The 19,343-nt window shown below is 41.0% G+C and overlaps 1 protein-coding gene across 1 annotated transcript in view; it reads left to right on the top strand.

Moving 5' to 3' along the window:
• Positions 1-19,343, top strand: part of cdh13 (cadherin 13, H-cadherin (heart)) — a 385,568-nt gene that overhangs the window by 125,532 nt on the left and 240,693 nt on the right. The window contains exon 3 of the mRNA XM_079681783.1: positions 3,364-3,575. Coding sequence (XP_079537909.1) covers positions 3,364-3,575 — 212 coding nt within the window. The remainder of the gene's footprint in view (positions 1-3,363; positions 3,576-19,343) is intronic.

The raw sequence follows: 19,343 nt of genomic DNA, 5'->3' as shown, positions 1-19,343 counted from the left end.
ATTTTTTGAACTTGTTCCGCAAGTTGAGCCAATGTCCCTCATTTGATTGGCAGTCTCCATTCTTGAACTTACCTTTTTAGTCAATGGCTGTGTAAGGTAGGGCTATCACCATTGTGTATGTCAGATGTAAATTAATCGACATACGCATGGGTTGGGTAAAGGGCACTCCAAGCTGTCCCCATTCTCGTTGCATATTTGGTCCCCTACTGGCAGAAAAATTGCACAGACCATAGGGATCCCCTTTTTGACAGAATATGATGGAAAGTATGGTGATGAAAAAAAGTTGCAACAAAAGTCTGGGAACCTGTTTGCTCATTTATTAAGCTGAGGACAAATCCTAGAGAGTTTTCGTGACAATTGCCAGTTTTTCTTTTCAATCGTGCATGGAGAAGACTGATTTGAAGCAACAAACTACATGTAAGACTTTATTACATCATTACACTAATGGTTTCAAAATACATTTTTATTTTAGGGTTATATGGGGACTACATTGACATCTAAAGTACCTCTCAGCATTGTGGTAACATGTGTCATATTGTCCCAGACAAACCTACTCTTTTTCCCACCTTGTCACCGTTCTTGAGCAGTCGTGAACATCTTAGAGATTCTAACTTCCAGCTACATTAGGTCCATAGGTAAAGTATTGCTCCAAAACAAGATGTTAAAAGGCAGCTCAAACATATAAATATGGGCAATTGACGTTGTTATACAAATACAAAATAATTAGTTGGTTTGGAAGAGAAAGTGTCAAGCCTTTGCACGAGACATGGAAGCTGTGCTTTATTTTAAGAGAGGCACAACTGTTCCACAGCTACACAGAGGAACTTGTTAAATTTGGGCTCAAATCTGAACCCATTCCTTCATCAGAAATACAGTATGTGAGCAGAACACAGAGATGAGAGATTCCCAGATCATTGTGAAGGGTTTCCTTCTGCTCGCTATGAGCTACAACCGACTTTCTGTGTTATGTTAAACTAAAAGCATGACATCCATAATGAATAAGTAATGTAAGGCATTGTCTTGAGAGCCCTGTCCTTCTCCCAGTGGAGGGGAGAAGCAATCTTTCCAATCTACATTTTTGCTTGTTTTTACAATCAAATAAAAAGTTGTTTTTGTGGACAGACAACATGTTTTTCCAGAAACACGTGGCTGTATTGATAATCATCTCACATCATGTGCAGGGTTTACCCTGAGTATTGACAGGGCGTGGGTGCTGTGCAAATAAGACATTATGTAGGCTTATGACTTTGAAATATGCAATTTCACTTCACTTTGGAACATTTGTATGAGTATGGAAATAGCTTAAAAACAAAACGGTTTTGTTTTATAATTTAAATTCATCTACCCAATCATATGATCATTGGTTAAATCCCCAGCTTCAGCAATCAACATGTCGGTATGTCCTTGGACATGATACTCATATTGACATTGCAGTGGTGTGTGAATGCATCTTAGTGTTTGCCTCCTTGGAGCAGGTGGGACTTTTTAGGGGAGCATCTCTCTCGGCATGAATGTGTGTGAATGGGTATACGCTGACCTCTATATGTAAAAGCACTTTGAGGGGTCATAAGACTAAATACATAAATGTGTTGCAGGCCATTTAAATGCACAAAAGGGAAAACCCCATAAAAGCATAGGGCCACTTAAAGGGGACCTATTATGCAAAATGCACTTTTTGAAATATTTTATACATAAATATGTGTCCCCGGTATGTCAGGGAACTCACAAAGTGTCAGAAAAAAAAACCCTCTCTCTCTTCCTCCGTACCCGCATCTCAAAAAAGAAAAGAAAAGGGGGGTGCTAACAAGCAGATCCAGAATTTTTTCTCCTATAACGTCATTGGGGACATCCGGCCGACGTGACACGTCCCAACCTATCGTCTCCGGCACATGTGACACGTCCCAACCTATCGTCTCCGTATACATTCGCAGTTGTGTGTCTGCGGCTGCATATCACTTCGTTTAAATGAAATCTTTGCGTCCCTCACTTGCGTTGTTTCCCTGCGTTTAGTCCCTCCCACCAGAGAAGCATGGAGAGACGCAAGGGAACCACGAGAAGCAGGGAAAATACTTTTAAGAGCAATGGGACGTCCTAACTTAAACCACTTACTGTGTGGTTTTCAATGTCATTGTTAAATGTATTATCTATTAGGGTGGCACAATGGGATGTCACTCTACTCTGGGTCTAGTTCTTTTCGGATATAGGCTCAGACTATACATTGTATCGATACATTCATCAGTAGTTTTGTGCTTGTTAGGATTAAGCAGGTTAATATTAAAATCTCCACATATGAAAATAGCTTTGTTATCTTTTTTAGAAAACATGCCCTCAATCGAGTCTGTGAACGTTTCAATGCTTGACCCTGGCGTCCTATATACAGCTGATTATGACACTTTTATTTTTTTCCTTGTAGATTTCAATTGTTATACGTTCTAATAGGTTGTCAACCACAGTTGTCATACTGTCCAACACACTAAAGTGCATAATTGTATCCACATAGAAGGCAACTCCTCCACCTCCCTTATTTGGTCTATTTTTGTATCTGAGCTCATATCCATCCAACTCAACGTCTATGTCCTTTTCGTTGTTGATCCATGTTTCAGAAATAGCAATTATGTTGAATGGTGAGTCATGCTGCACCTGTTTTACCCATCAACAACATGTGTACACATCCATCCAAGAACACTCAAAAACCCCTCCCTTCGTGTTCCGTAACAGCAGGAAGCTTCACGGGAGGCCGAGGTAAAGAGGAGGTGAAGGATGAGGGAGGGGAGGATTGTCAGGCCTGAGGGTGGGGGAGGACATGGGGATAGTGTCACGAGACCAAAGGAAGTGTGTGAGAGAGATAAAGAGCGGATGAACATGATCAGAAGGGATAAAGCCCGCTAGAGTCATTGCGGTATCTCCTTTAGTCAGACAATACGAGCTCACACGTGCACGCGCCACATGCATCTGACTTTAAGGTGACACTCTTCTCCTCCTGGACCTTAAATCCTTTCTCCTCTTGTCACTGAATTCCACTCTATGTACAGCTCTGCAAAAGGGAGACAGATACATTAATAAGTCTACAATGCGTGCAATGGGTCATAAATATTGCAGCAGGCTTTTGAGAATAGAGATCACTGACTTTTATTGTAGCTTAGCTGACAGAGCCTTTCAGAACATCCTCCTCTTTCCTCAGGGTGTGTGTTTATCTTCAGGGCATCTATTTATATCCGCTTTTTTAGTTGGCAACCTCTTTAAGTTCTCTTCTTTACGGTGTAGTGAATACCTCGGTGACTTTTGGCTTGACATTTCGGTTTGTAATTCGTGAGTGAAATGAGTGAAGACATAACACCTACCCTTTCCGTGTGTGTCTTTCAGTCGAGTTTGATGACTGCGCGGGGAATGAGGACGTGAAGTTTGAGGTGTCGGACCCCAACTTCCACGTCAATGAAGACCTGAATCTGGTCCCTCAGCGAGATGTCCTGTACAGCCGGCCTATCCTGTTCGTCCACGGGCTGAGTGCACATGCAGACGACGTGGCACAGGTGGACGTCACTGGACTGCCAGTTCAGTCGCCGCACACTCTCAGGGTTAGTACAAATTGCTGTGGGTGTGATTTTATGCGTATGTGTTTGTTTTCTTTATTTACACATCATCAAAATTGTAAAGGTTACGCTTCATTCAAAATTGAAAAGGTCACTGTAATGTAGTATAACCAGGCAAAATATAGCTGTGATTAAATAACAATGTCCCCGTGGGGAATAAGTGGATTCATGAGCTGCTCTCTCGTTTGATATTTAAGGGGAATACACTTGGTTTTCTTGCCAGGATTTAAGTTACAAGGTTGATGCCGCAAAAGGTAAACTTATCTTGGCCCAAAGGCAACAAAATTGTCCCAATACTCACTAATTACACATTAGCTGGCGGACTATATCTTTGCCAGAGGCAGTAACTTCCTGGAGCCTCCACTGGGAGACACTCAACCAAGAGAAGCATCTGCGCCCAGCCAAGGAACAATTTAAACAGTCCGGCCTATAACAATGCTGAATAAAATATTTGGTTAAGTTAATAAGCGATCTTTAGAAGGGCTGGTGGGTGGATTTTATAATCCCTGGATAGACCTAGACAATTTTTTTCCCCCCATCTTTACTCTGAGCTAAGCTAACTGGCTGCCAGTGGTAGCTGAACATTCTCAAAAGTGTGCTCATTAAGGGCAGAATTATTATCACCACAGCAGAAATCCCATGTGTCACACACTCAGCTGTCTCTCACTGTGAAAGGACATTACCCAGGTAAACATAACCTACATACTCATAGAGAAGAAGCAAGTAGACTGTTCTTTTAACTGTTAGACTGCTATGTTGTTAAATAAATATGTGTTAAGTTATCCATTTCCTGTTCCTTTCATTTACCTGGAGGTTATTTTTATGAATAAAAATTGTAGTTTGAGTGTCGGGTTAGGTATTCATAATTAACCTGTAAGGAAGGTTCTAGTCAGGTTGTTATTTTTGCTGAATTCACTGATTACACTCCAGTGTTTAGAACACCAACAAACACCACCACCCTCAAACTCCAGCGTTGTGGCAGACAGATGAATGAGATTGAGGAACTGTAAGCAATGTGTGCAATGTCCTCACTCCTTTATCCTTCAGCAAAGTCTTATAAGCCTTTATGTATAACAATATGGTCTGGTAAGCAAGGAAAGCGTGCTCAGAGAGGTGATCACAGGCACTGGAGGGTAATCCACACAACTTTCATACATTACTGATCGTTAAAGCAAATAAAACATAACACATTTAGAGGCATCTGGTGTCAGTCATGTTTATGTACATTTTGATGAATTCTAATCACCAATAATTTCAGGCTTGCTCATAACCTTAATTACCCTCAATTACCATAATTGCAACACCTCAGAGAAGCCATATACTGTAAGGCAGATGGGAAACACCCATACTATAATCTTTAAAACCAAATTCACATTAAAATGAAGTGAAAAGTAACCTAAAATGCACATATAACCGTGATATTATGTGTCATTTTAAAACACGTGGAGGTTTTACAGCCTTAGTAAAACACCACAGGGTAGAGCACAGAGAAGGTGATTGATGACATCCACCAAGAGAACCATATAAGAAGTTTAAAATAATGAGTTTTGATTTACTAAAGAGGATCACGTGAATGCCGCTGGAGGAGGCCAGGAGAACAGATGCTGCTGTGCTCTGCCAAGCTACAGTGAGAATACCCCCCCATCACCAGAGATGTGTGAGCTTCTGCATATGGCAACAAAAACAACCGAGCCCAGCACTAAATCTGCAGGTCGATGATTTATGGTAGGCAGTCTAAATATATTGATCCAGATTACTGACACTTAGGGATGTTTATCTGTCGGAAAGACCCTTAACACTTAAGGAGTGTCCAAGGGAAAGTGAAAGACTTTTATAAAAGGTCCACTGTGGGTTTCACATTTTACTCGTGCTCCAAGCCAGTGTTTGGTTTCTTGACTTTAAAAATAAATCGGGTCCACTTAAACTTGGAAAAATACCAAATGCGGAGCCATTTCATGTGTTTTTTAGTCATTATTCATGCATGAGGTCATATGGAAAGGAGCAGGGAAGGAAACCCTTCTACAGGGCAACATAAACATGAAAAATTACACTGGCCACTTCCAATTATGTGGGAATTTGTCCAGTAAGCCTGCACCCCAACACTGAGCTTTGTTTCCCAGCAAATGTGTCCTTTTGTTTGTGTAATCTACAGCAATGTTTTTCTGTAAACCAGCAAATTGAGTGTGATATAAAACTCAGTGCACCTGAACAAACACCATTGTCCCTCATTCATATCCCCCGTCTACCTCAGTCCCCCCCTCTGTTGAGTCAAAATACTCTAAGTTGATTTGGAAAAGTTTCCAGTTTGTGTTCCTCTCATTTTCTGGGAGATCATCTGTCATTCTGCTGCAGTGCTCGGCGTCCTGCTGCATCAAGTCCTCAAGCCCAGAGCTTAATGAATGTTTCCATCCAGCATACAGCAGGAAGCGGCTCTCATTTGTTGGTGCCTATCACCATCAATTATTTGGTTAGCCAGTCCATGGGAGCTACCTTGGCAAGTCATTGAAGATATAAGTGAATTAGTCTTTTGGCAAATGATATGAGGGAAGTGAAGTTTACAGTGAAACAGTTGACCTCTGTGTGAGTGAGTGAGTGAGTGAGTGAGTGAGTGAGTGAGTGAGTGAGTGAGTGAGTGTGTGTGTGTGTGTGTGTGTGTGTGTGTGTGTGTGTGTGTGTGTGTGTTTGATTTCCATGAGACAATTTTAGTTTGTAAATTACTTTCACAAGCCTTTATTTTGTGCATTTAGTCTAAGCAACAGTGGCGTTTTTTATATGTACAAAAGTGATGGGGCACAAACAACTTAGATGTCTATAAGCTTCTGCAGTGAGGTTCATGGCTGGTTAGGCACTGGCTCTGACTCTTCAGGTTTACAAATATAGTATTTTGACCTAAATCAAAATATAATATTATTTTCAAAAGCTTTTTTTGTCTGATGCTTCGATTAATTTTAAACAGACAGTTCAACAAAAGGATACCCAAAAAATGTAATTTTATCATTTAAATATTGAATTGTTCTCTCTTACTAAGATCCCATTTTTTAATACAATTGCGGTTTTAACTTGACTTGAAGATGAAGTCCATCTGCCTATCCTTCTGGACAAAAATCTCTATACATTTTTTGTAAAAGTCTTCCTTATCTTCCTGTAGTTTCAAAAGTCTATCATAAATCTAATCGATGGATTTATGATTAGAAAATTATAAAAGTAGGGTAGACATGTGGATATTATCCGGCTGAACAAAACGTGCATTTATCAAACAGGTTCGTTTTCCACAGACCTTATTTCGAGCTATTTTCTAAAACCCTATGGAGAAATCTTATTGCTTTTTTGTCGAGGGAAGCCATGCGCAGCTCACTTCCGGGTTTTAGGACGCTTCACTGCACATCTCTCGTCTCCTCTCACACACCACACTTTTCGCTGCATACGTACTTACAGCAACTTATCAGCTCTGAATTATGTGAGATGACGTATGGTGGGTTTGGCAGCTCAGTGCCCCTCTGGTCATTATTTTTTTGCCACACACATTAAATAGGAAAATACTCTGAGCATGCGCAGTGTAGTTTTTACAGTCACCGTTCACTTAGACAGTATGAGAGGGAGGGCATGATCAGGTTTTGTCCCACATGGCTCTAAACAGCTCAATAGGCACACACCGTAGACACTAATTAGAAGAACACAGGCTAAAACAGCAAAGTACAGACGAATCAGATGATTAAACATGATCATACAAATATTTTATATATTTATTTATTTATTTTCTTGCATTTTTTTTTAATCATTATTTGTAATACTTTCTGCTGACACTATGTGGGGCTGTGCCACCCTAACGACCATTTGCCACTGCAAAGCAAGAAGCATGGCTAGATCTGTCCATGTCTTGGTTCATATATCTCTCAAAATGTTAAAGATATGTCCACTAACTTAAACAGATATTCGTGGTCCTCAGGAGATGAACCCTTGTGACTTTACAGACGCCCCTTGACGAGTTCTAGAGCAGGGGTGTATATTTACGCCCTAAGGGCCAGAACTGGCCTGTCAATGGGTGCAATAGGATGTCTTTGCAAGGTTTGAAAATAAGTACTTGTTTCCATTTTTCAGTTAAATGCACTGCTAACCTTTGTCCACTGGTTGTTGCCCTGTCCAGATGAGTGTAGTAGGCAATATACTGGCTTTGCTATTACAGACCCAACATGCTTATGTCCAACTATTGGAAACAAAAGTGTTCTTTGAAGAAATTGAAAATAAATGTTGTTGAGTTGTTATTCATCAGTTATTATCATGCAGTATAGTTTTAGCCCACTTGAGATTAAATTGGTGTGACATCCCTGCTTTAGAGCTACAATTCTTTTTGAAGAAATGGCACATTCGTGGCCACCATAGTATGTATTCTGATCCTCTGACTTTTCATTTAGCACCACCATGAGGTTAAGGTTTTGTCCAATACTTTGTCTTATGATTACGTACCTAACACTATTCCCAGTATCCTCAGCTGTACATTCTTGCCAATTAGCAAATGTTTGTCCTCTGATTAAGCCAGTAAGTGAGCACTTTTACCTGCTTAATGCCAGCTTGTTTGCATTGTCAGTTGCATGTTAGCATGCTGATGTTAGTGTTTAGTTCAAATCACTGCTATGCCGTCTAACAGAGACACGAGAAAGGCTGACACTCTCTGTATTTTTGCAAAAACTATTTCCAAATTATTATAAAGACATTATATTAAAGTAATAATCTATCAAGCATTCAAACGTGTAGTCACTCTCTGAAGGGAAATTCTGCTTCTTTAAAACGTAGGTCTTATTTTTGATTATTATTAAGATTGGGACAAATCGAAAAATGGCTATAGACTAACTGCAAGCAAGATTCAATATGTTTACTAATAAGGACAGAAACAATTCCCTAGTTGTTATCTTCAGTAGATTGTACATCATGTTACTCTGCAACAACATAAATCCAATGATAGTTAGAACATATTAACATTACATTACATTTAGCTGACACTTTTATCCAAAGCGACTTACAATAAGTGCATTCGACCAAGAAGATACAAACTTGAAGAAGACAGAATCAAAACATTTCAAGTGCTACTCAACTAGCTTTAGATAAGCCATTCCTTTATTAGTATATAAGTGCTTTGTTAGTAATTGTATTGCTCGGAGTGGAGTCGAAAGAGATTAGTTTTTCTTCTGCGACGGAAGATGTGTAGGCTTTCTGCTGTCCCGATGTCAAAAGGGAGCTCATTCCACCATTTTGGAGCCAGGATAGTAAACATACATGTTTTTGCTGATGGGAACTTGGGTCCCCCTCGCAGTGAGGGTGCAGCGAGCCGTTTGCCTGACGCAGAGCGGAGTGCACGTGCTGGGGTGTACAGTTTAACCATGTCCTGGATGTAGGAAGGGCCAGATCTATTCGCAGCATGGTACGCAAGTACCAGTGTCTTGAAGTGGATTCTAGCAGTTACTGGAAGTCAGTGAAGGGAGCGGAGGAGCGGTGCGGTGTGGGAGAATTTAGGAAGGTTGAAGACCAGACGAGCCGCTGCATTCTGGATGAGCTGCAGAGGTCGGATGGCACATGCAGGTAGACCAGCCAGGAGGGAGTTGCAGTAGTCTAGGCGTGAGATGACGAGAGCCTGGACCAGAAGCTGCGTCGCTTTCTGGGTCAGGTGGGGACGTATCCTCCTGAGGTTATAAAGCGTGTATCTGCAGCAGCGGGTTGTAGCAGCAATGTTTGCAGTGAAGGACAGTTTGTTATCTAGGGTCACACCCAGATTCCTTGCAGTCTGAGGCGGGGAAACAACAGAGGTGCCGATGCTGATTGTTAGGTCAAGAGTGGGACAATCTTTTCCCGGAAGGAAAAGCAGTTCAGTCTTGTCGAGGTTGAGCTTAAGGTGGTGAGCAGACATCCACTGAGGGATGTCCGCTAGACAAGCAGAGATGCGTGCGACAACCTGGGTCTCTGAGCGGGGAAAGGACATAATTAATTGGGTGTCGTCAGCGTAGCAGTGGTATTCAAACCTTTATTTATACAGATGAATCCCATTGAGATCATTGATCTCTTTTTCAAGGGAGACCTGCTCAAGTAGCATGAAAAACCATGAAGGTTAATGACAGATCCAAGCGAGTTTGTGTACAGAGAGAAGAGGAGGGGACCAAGGACTGAGCCCTGAGGGACCTCTGTAGTTAATTGACAAGGGTCGGGCTCGGACCCTCTCCAAGTTACCCTGTAGGTGCGGTCTTTGAGGTATGAGGTGAGGAGGGAAAGTGCAGAGCCTGAAACTCCAAGTTCTTGGAGAGTGCGAAGGAGGATCTGATGGTTCACCGTGTCGAATGCAGCAGACAGGTTCAAAAGGATGATGACAGAGGAGAGGGATGCTGCTTTAGCAGTGTGCAGTTCCTCAGACACAGCAAGGAGGGCAGTTTCTGTTGAGTGACCTGCCTTGAAACCAGGCTGGTGCGGATCCAGAAGGTTGTTCTGATGGAGATAACAGGAGAGTTGTTTAAAGACAGCACGTTCAAGTGTTTTAGACAGGAACGGGAGGAGAGAGACAGGCCTATAGTTTATAACATCAGACAGGTTGAGAGTGGGTTTCTTTAGGAGAGGGTTTACTCTTGCCTCGTTGAGACTGTTTGGAAAGTAACCAGAAGTTAGAGAAGTGTTGATGAAACGGGTGAGAAACGGTAGAATATCAGGAGCGATAGTCTGAAGGAGGTTTGAGGGGATAGGGTCCAGAGGACAGGTGGTAGGACGGGCAGAGGTAACGAGGGTAAGAACCTCACTTGGAGAGAGAGGGGAAAAGGAGGTTAGTGTGTGGGTGAAAGGCGGGTCTGGTGACCCAGCGGTGAGTAAAGGTGAGTCAGAAAAAAGAAGAGCGAATATCATCAACCTTTTTTCAAAGTAGTTAACAAAGTCGCTTGGAAGAAGGGAGGAGGGGAAAGGGGCTTTGTGGGGGGGGGGGGGGGGGGGGTCCAGGAGGGTGGAGAAGATAGCACATCGTTTTTGGGGATTGGAATAGAAAGAATGGATCTTATCTTGAAAGAAAATGCTTTTTGCCTGAGAGATGGAAGCAGAGAAAGAGGAGAGGAGAGCCTGATAGGTTAGGAGGTCGTCATGTTGTTTGGATTTCCACCATTTCCGCTCTGCTGCCCTAAGGATGGTTCTATTAGCACGCAGTGCGTCATTTAGCCAGGGAGCAGGAGGGGACTGACGAGCCTGCCGAGATGTGAGAGGACAGAGAGAGTCCAGAGAGGATGAGAGAGTAGAGAGGAGAGTTTCTGCAGCAGAGTTTGGAGGAAGGAGTTGGAACGAGTCAGAGGAAGGGAGGGCTGAGAGCACCGATGAGGCAAAGGTAGAGGGGGAGAGGGAACAGAGGTTACGGCGGACAGGTTCAGAAATAGAAGAGATTAGTTTGTTATGTTTGGAAAGGGGTAGAGCGAATGAAATGAAGAAGTGATCGGATGTGTGGAGCGGGTTTACAGAGAGGTTAGAAGTAGTGCAGTTCCTTGAGAATATGAGATCCAGTAGTACCAGCTTTATGAGTTGGTGGGGATGGAGACAGTGAGAAAGCAAAGGCGGTTAAAATAAATGTTAATTCAGCTATCTTCTTTGTCTGGAGGTTGAAGTCTTTGAGAAGTACAGCGGGAGGGCCAGTTTCAGGGATTTGTGAGAGGAGATTATCTAATTCCTCCAAGAAGTCCCCCAAGGCACCTGGTGGACGGTAGAGAACAGCAATGGTTAATTGTATAGGATGGGTTACTGTGACGGCATGGAATTCAAAGGTGGAAGGAGTGAAGTCAGGTAGCTTGAAGAGGGAAAAGCTCCAGTTAGGAGAGAGCAGGAGACCAGTGCCACCTCCACTGCCAGAGGGTCTGGGTGTAAGGGAGAAGGAATATGCTGTGGAGAGAGCTGCTGGGGTGGATGTGTTGGATGGAGTAATCCAGGTCTCCGTGAGAGCAAGGAAATCCAGAGACTGCAGGGAAGCGTAGCCAGAGATGAAGTCAGCCTTAGGAACAGCTGACTGGCAGTTCCACAGGCCCCCTGAAACTAGATGTTGGATCTCAGTGGAGCATGTGGGATGGACGAGAAGAGGCCAGTTATATCGATTAGAAGATGCACAGGGCCAGTGATAATTGTGGGAAGACACATGAACAGGAATGGAGAATATACACATGTTTTTAGCATGAGGGGATAAAAAACACCAGCGATACTTAGCTCAGTCAAAGTAGGATTTGCCTCCTCTTTGCCTCCGTCGTGACTCCCGCAGGCCTCTATTGTCTTTGTCAGTCTGGCTGACGCTCCAGGAAGGTGCTGCCTAAAATGGACACCAGTCCTGATTGCTGAGTTGTCACAGCTGTGGGCCCAAGCCCCTTTAATTACTTAACTCTCTGCAGCTGATGGGCACCAGTAGATACTCTGTCACTTCAAACAATCAGTTGAGCCTTCAGGCCTTTTGTAGTGCACTTTTTACAGTCACATTTCAGAATAAACCCTAGTAACAGAGGTTTTTAAAGTTAACCCTAATACAATTACCCCTAGTAAAGCTCTTAGTATTTGTACAATTGTTTGAATCAAAGTTAAACCCAATTCAAACCATTTAGTCTTTCCTTAAATGTGAGATGCCATCAAACTGTCTCAGGGGAAATGATTAAGTATTCTATCTGTCCTGTGGATAAATGCTTTAATGTCTCTGTCTCTCCCAAAGCATATTTGCTTAACTTTTAATTAGTGAGGACACACTGTCACAAAGTGCATGAATTAGGCAAAGGATAGCAAGACAAACAAAGATGGAAAAAAAGATTGTCGGAGGAGCCGGGCAGAGAGGAAGACATCCTAAAGCAAAAAAGAATAATATGAGAGAGGAGGAGTCCTCTAGTGAAGCAGGGTGATTAGAAGCTCTCATTATTTCACTATCAATTAATCTGCTGAAGCTCCTCACGCTCTGGGACCCATATTATCAAGAAATGTATTGTCCCTTTCTCTGTCCATATCCTCTAGCCCCGCCACCACACCCCCCCACCCCACGCCGTCTCTAGTGGCCCATCAAACACGAGTTCAGAGCGGCAGCCGCTTCTAAAGAATCTGTAACTAACTCATGGCATGTTAAAAAGCTTGTTTCAATAAGCCAGGGGTTTGACTTGTGGAATGACTCTGCTGGGAAGCTGAGCTTTAAATCTCTCATCTGAGATCATGGTAGTCAAGCTGCCTTGATGCCTCTTCCCTGTTTTTCAATTATTGCACCGCAGAATAGCTTCGTTTTTTTTTTTGTGTTTAAGAAATAAAATCTCTTTGTTTTACGCCTGTCAACAGCTCTCTTTGTTTCCTCTCTAACGCAGAGCGGAAATATTCCATGGTGAATTTATTGGCATAACTAATGTTATCGTGGCAAGAACTATTGGCTGTTGATAATTGATAAGTGCTGTGAGCGAAGGTGGAGAAAATCAGTTTTTAATTCCTCCGTGCGAGCTGTTAGTTTGCTGTAACACAGCCCCAGAGGGAGCGAGGCGACTGATGAATGATTCCTATTATAAGCAAAACTCAGAATTGAAAGCGTAATTTATTCCCCTTCTATTGCTTTTTTTCTGCAACCGATCAATATGTGAATTAATGGAAGAATGCATTTCAGTTTATGAAATGCGCGCTCCTAGATATGGACTTGTTTGTGTATTATTCCGTGTTATTTTGGCTGTGTCGTGCAGAACAACAGTTATGCAGAACATTTTCTTACCTTCATGGAGGCATTGCCAGGCACCATTCACATGCAACAACTGATAAGAGGCAAAATAATCCAAGTCCAAAAGCCTATTTATTTTGCTTTTGTTATGTTTTATGCATTTTCACACACTGAATGAAATGTAATATTGCATCCTGAGCAAAATTCTCAGTCTGCAATTGCAAATAGATTTTCTCTTACCAAGCCTTCAATGTTCAGTAAGGCTTTCTGGATATGACTAAGAAGTGACAGCTCGCATCCACAGCACAGCATCTCTCATTGTACCAAACAACACCAATAATCTTCCTCTCTCTGTCTCCATCCCACTCACGCTATCTCTCCTTAGCTTGTTCTGTAGCTCATTTCTTAATTCTGTTTACCGCCTTTTGTCTATTGTCTGTCTGCCTTTACATCGGCTCCTCCATATTTTGCTCAAATTGCTTAATTTATCTGCAAATTTACAAATGTTGCTAAGCTTGTATGCATGGGACTGAGTGCTTTATAGGAGCACAATGGCTTAATGTTATGTTGATTTACAAGAGCAGAAAAACAGACCTTCACCTTAAAAAATAGATGTTTATAATTCAGAAAAGGCTGTGCTAATTCTTACAAGGTTTTGTTTCACACCAGGTGAAATATTAAAAGTATCAATTACACAATAAAGCGTGCAGTGATACAAATATACCACATGCTTCACTTGAGAAAAAGTAGGAACACTTACCGCATTGCAAATAAATGTTCTCAATTGATAATTAAGTAGAAGTACAGAAGTATGATTAGCAAAATGTAATGTTCATCTCAAATTTACTGCAGTTTGTGATACATTTGTTATAAATATTTGTCATTATTCTCTTTAATGTTAAATAGTTTTGTGACATTTTTCTTTTTACAATTTTTCAATTTGTTATCTTCTCTTACAACTTTGTGCTTGCACCACCATACATGGCATGTCACTTATTAGATATATACGACAGCATATTCCTTTTATGTGTAATCAGCATTATTGATACATGAAGTAAATGTACTTCATGTATCAATATAGGCTATTTTCTAGTATCATATTTATAGAAAAATAGTTTTTCAGTTTTTTTTTCCTCCAAAAAATACATGTCAAGCATTTATTGTTGTTGTTTTTCAATCTTGAGCCAATCTTAGTTACTTTTTATCATACTGGGTACCTTAGTAGCACAGCACTGCCTCAAATCATTAAAGCTTATAATGTGATTTATATGTACAGTACAAAAGAGCAATTGATTATGAGTGTTAAATAATTGTTGTTCGGTAAAAAGTACATTATTTCCCTCCAAAATGTAGTGGAGTAGAAGTATATTCTGTAAAATGTTTGGCTGTAAAATTACAGTAAACTACTGGCTACTAGATGCATGGATTTCACAGTAATTGACTGTAAATATTTCACATTAATTGACTGTAAATATTTCACAGTACTTGACTGTATATATTTTACAGTACATTTTAATACAAGTAAAACTAAATACTGTGACTTTACAGTTGCCATGCCCATGGCATTACTGTGATATAGCAGTACAGAGCTGTGGTATTGCTGTACATAAATTACAGTAATTACCTGTATTTTCACACTTTTACAGTAGAAGTAATGCAACACAGTAGCCAATAATTTACTGTAAATATAAAAATGTAAATAATACGATAATATATTTTACCATAACTACACAATTCAATCAGCTCAATCAACAAAGAAAATCAAAGAAAATGCCCATTTTAACTTTTTATTACTCCATTGAAGTGCAAAGTGCATTTCATAGTGTCTTGGACATGTTGTTACGGCCCCAACCTCTACTCCGCAGTAGTGGCTCGTGTTGAGACCCGCAACATGAAAGAATACACGCAATAACCATTACTTGGTAACGAGCATTTATTGATAATCAGCCGTTTGCTCACACAAGCAAAACAGGAAACAAAAAGAGGTCTGGAGGACTGTCCAAAAGGAACAAACAGAAAGAGGGAACCCGAGCCAGCCACACCACGGACCGTAGGACCCAGAGCTTCCCTCCCCCAACCAGTAACCCTATGGGGAACAAAATAAAGCCGCGAAAACTGGACTACAAGGTCCTCCAGGCTAAACATAAACACATCTTCAAAAATATGGCCTACAGCTCAAAATAGCAAAGAGGTATTCTAAGGAGAGTGTCTCCCGGCGTTAGGATAGGCGAGACATCCTTCTCCTCCAGCTTCTCTTTATATATACACGGCTGAGTGGAATTAGGAACACCTGGGCAGAGGCGGAGCCAGGGGCAGACCAGGTGCACCTGCGCAGCAGGGAGACAGAAAAGAAGGAGGAGGAGGGGAGCACGTATCACATGTCTACACAGACATCCACTCAAAGTCAACAGTTTTTATAGAAGAATGTGCTGACAAGGGGGTTTAAATTGCCATGCCTCTTTTTGGCTTTCGAGCCCGTCTCAGGATTAATGCCCAGGAAGCACCTGAAAGCAATAAGCCAAAGACAACAATTTCAATTTTACATAGATGTATATGTTGCCTCATTTATTTTAAGGCACATGCAGCGGTGCCCCTTTCAATGTAAGTAAAACCTGCACTAAAGAAAGAAATATTTGAAAGGAGTATTTAAAGCGAAGCAAGAGCAATAATAATAATAATAATAATAATAATAATAATAATAATAATAATAAATTATAGTTCTATAGCGTTTTTCTTGAACCCAAAGATGCTTTACATTTGGGAGGGAGGGTAGACAAACAAAACAAAACCAAAACCAAAAAAGAAACAAAATAAAAGCAAGAAAATCCCTTAATTTTTTTGTGTTATCACAGAGGATGGTCTTAATACAGTATTTCACTGTAAAATAATACAGTAACATGTTGTGAAATCCTGGTAATCATTTATCCTGTACATTCACAGTAATTAACTGTGCTTGTATTGATTTCACTGTGAAATTCAAAATTACAGTGTTATATTGTGAACATCACAGGTAAAGACTGTAAAGTGGTTAAACAGTAATTTATTGTAAAAATATTACAGCTAAATATTGTGAAATCATGGTAATATTTTACAGTGTAGATGTATTTGAAAGCTTCCCTTCTTGGTGCTGTACCTGCTTCACATGAGAGAGAAGTCTGACTGTGTCAAGGGAAACGTGGATCATCAGATTGATGACTGTTTCAGGTCAACGGAGGATAACAAATTCAAGAAGACCTGAACCATTTCTGGATGCTTAAAACATTTCAAATATTATACCTGTCTGGAGAAAATGTAAGGTTTATAAATACACATTTAATACAGTGATAAACTCAAAGCATGCTGGTCAAGATTCAAACAATACTTTTCTTACCCAATTCACAAAAAACAGACATGTTTGAACAGCAAAGGATAAATAGTTGCGGTAGAACACTTGAACATGACACTGCATGTGCTACTGCAATGTGCTCTAATACCTAAACCATATAATGCAAATGTATAGTAATAAACATTTATGTTCAAAATGTTTGTGCAATTAGGTTGAATTTACATCTAATAGGGGCCGTTTTACATGACTTCATTTCATAATGAGCTTGTTTTGAAACAGTTGTGTCTCGATTTTGTTCCTTTCACACTCAACACCGTCGTTATCTGTCGCAGGTGCGATTGTACACATAATCACATTGGCACAGTGTTAATTAATGCAGCTAATTGAATATTTGAAATAAGCATTAGTCATCAGTCTCTAACTGCATTCTGTTGACTAAGATCAAAAGTGTTTATGCTTTCTTGAGTATACTCTAACAAAGTGTGACATATTGTGCTGTTGACACCAACATTTAAGGACAGGCCATCAGAATAGTGTGCTTTTATAATATGAACTTTTCAAATGTACAAACTGCTGTCACTCTGTGTGTAACTGACTGATTGCATGACATGGCTGCATATCCACAAGTTTATTCCACATTACATAGCTGTACGTCCCTGTCACCACCGCTGCTGGCCTTGATATTGTCCATCTCTCACCAGGTCTCCAACACATTGTCAGGAATGAGTAATGACACTTCTCAATATAGCATTGATAGTGAAACTGGCAGAATGGACAAGGACGTGACTCTACTGCCATGCGATGACAATGACAAAGGCTCCATCTTTCCGTGCCTCACACACACAGCCTCACGCAACCATACACTTGTGGTAGTACATTATACAGTGTATGCATGTACACAGTGTTGAAAGAGTTATATAGATCCTTTACTTTAGTTAAATGAATAAATCAATAACATGTCATTGTTCATTATCAAGTACCCATTGGCCAAACATACAAACACATCAAAATGATTAGAAATAAATGAAGTTGCCAATCAAGTGTCTCTGACACATATAATTTAGTAACTAGACCAATTGACCAATTAACAGTAACAGACCCGGCCAGCTAACCAATCAGAGCAGACTGGGCTTGGGTTTCAGACAGAGGGCGAAAAGAGGTGCTGCAGCACAGGTAGTATAAGAAAATAGAGACCTTTTTGAACATTAAAGCATGGAAAAACATTAAAGTTGAATTCATGCAAAACATCTTATTTATACGTTATTATATGTAAAGTAACCCCAAACTAAAGTTTTAAGACTTAAATAAGTAAAATAAACTAATTTTCCCTGTGAAAGACATGATATGGAAATATTCACATGAACTACAAGTTCCTCAAATTAGCAGAACAGTAATACTTGAGTAAATCAATTGTTACATTCTGCATTATGGGGATTTTCCCCCTCCTTTGTGACTGTTCAAATATATTCTAATCTTCCTCAAGAGATTACATTTTGTTCTGATGAAACTTGCAACTCAGTACACGGAAATGCCTTAATAATCATTTGAGAGACAGAGATAGAAGAGCAAATGTATTCAAGCTGGATCAAGGTGGATGGCGCAGCAGTAATTTATGAACAGGAGACATTAAACATTCATAGCTTTCGTCTCTTACGGTGTCACCAACCTGTGAGAACATCATTCATCACAACATGCAAGACTGCAGAGGGAGGATGTGTGAAAGAAAGCTATCGCTAAGTGAGAGAAAGGAACGTGGGAGAACAGCAAAGTGGCAGGTAAGAAGGTGAGAGGAAAGGAAGCAGGCTGCCTGTTATCAGAAGACCCCGTAGCGAGCTGGAAACATGTCTGTGTCCAGCTGGAGATTTTTGTGAGTGTGTCCTGACATCCTGCAGAACATTAATAGGTTTTAAAGCGCCATCTCTCCCTCTATATGTCCACTGTATCTCAGCTCAGGGAAGACGAGGATTTGACAGAGCGATTTATCTCAGCCCTAACCCCTGTCAACTGTCCTCACATCCAGCCGTTAAAAATACTTCATGGTGCCTCCCAAGCTCTTCTTACCTCCTTTACAAATATCCCACAGCTGAGACCTGTGCGTGATGGGATTGAGGCGCTCATTCCCGGGCTTCACACTCAGGCCAGGTTTTTACAGGAAACACTTAAAAGTCCCATAATCTCGCTTGTGAACCGGTTCCATATAGTATGTACACACACCACTGACTGTGCTCTTTAGACACAAAGTAGGTATTCTAATGTCTCACAGATTTGTGCAGTGTTCTGTTTAACTGCTTCAGGTCCACTTTTAGATTTTGACATTTGGAAGGTCATCCCCCAGTGGGTTCGATAAGAGTGGCCATTTTAGAGACCGCTCAGTGTGTCTTTGGTTTGTTCTGGTCGGGTTGTGTTTATGAATACTGTGACATTGTGTTCCCTCTGACCTATGCAGCTGGTGGAGGTGGACAAGTGAGGCGTTTAGGTGTGGGAGTGTTAGCCGCTGCCCTCAATGTCAGAGTGTCGCCGCTGTGCTGTAAACAAATGGCTCAGTTTTCCCCCCTTACCTGTTCTCTTTCCGTCATTCTGACAAGGGTGAGAGTGCTGCCAGAGTCCCTGTCAGCCGAGAACAGGAGTGTGAACAATAAACGCAAACAGTCCCCTGCACACACAAACACACACACATTCACAACCATACCTGTGTGCAGTGCATATTGTCAATTGGTTGTACAGTAGGCTATAAAAGATGAAGGACAAAAGAGACTATTTGCAT

Source organism: Notothenia rossii (assembly GCF_949606895.1).
Source record: "Notothenia rossii genome assembly, chromosome: 5".
In the NCBI taxonomy this organism is placed as follows: Eukaryota; Metazoa; Chordata; class Actinopteri; order Perciformes; family Nototheniidae; genus Notothenia; species Notothenia rossii.
The sequence above is the reverse complement of the archived record's forward strand: the minus strand, read 5'-3'. Positions and strand labels throughout refer to the sequence as shown.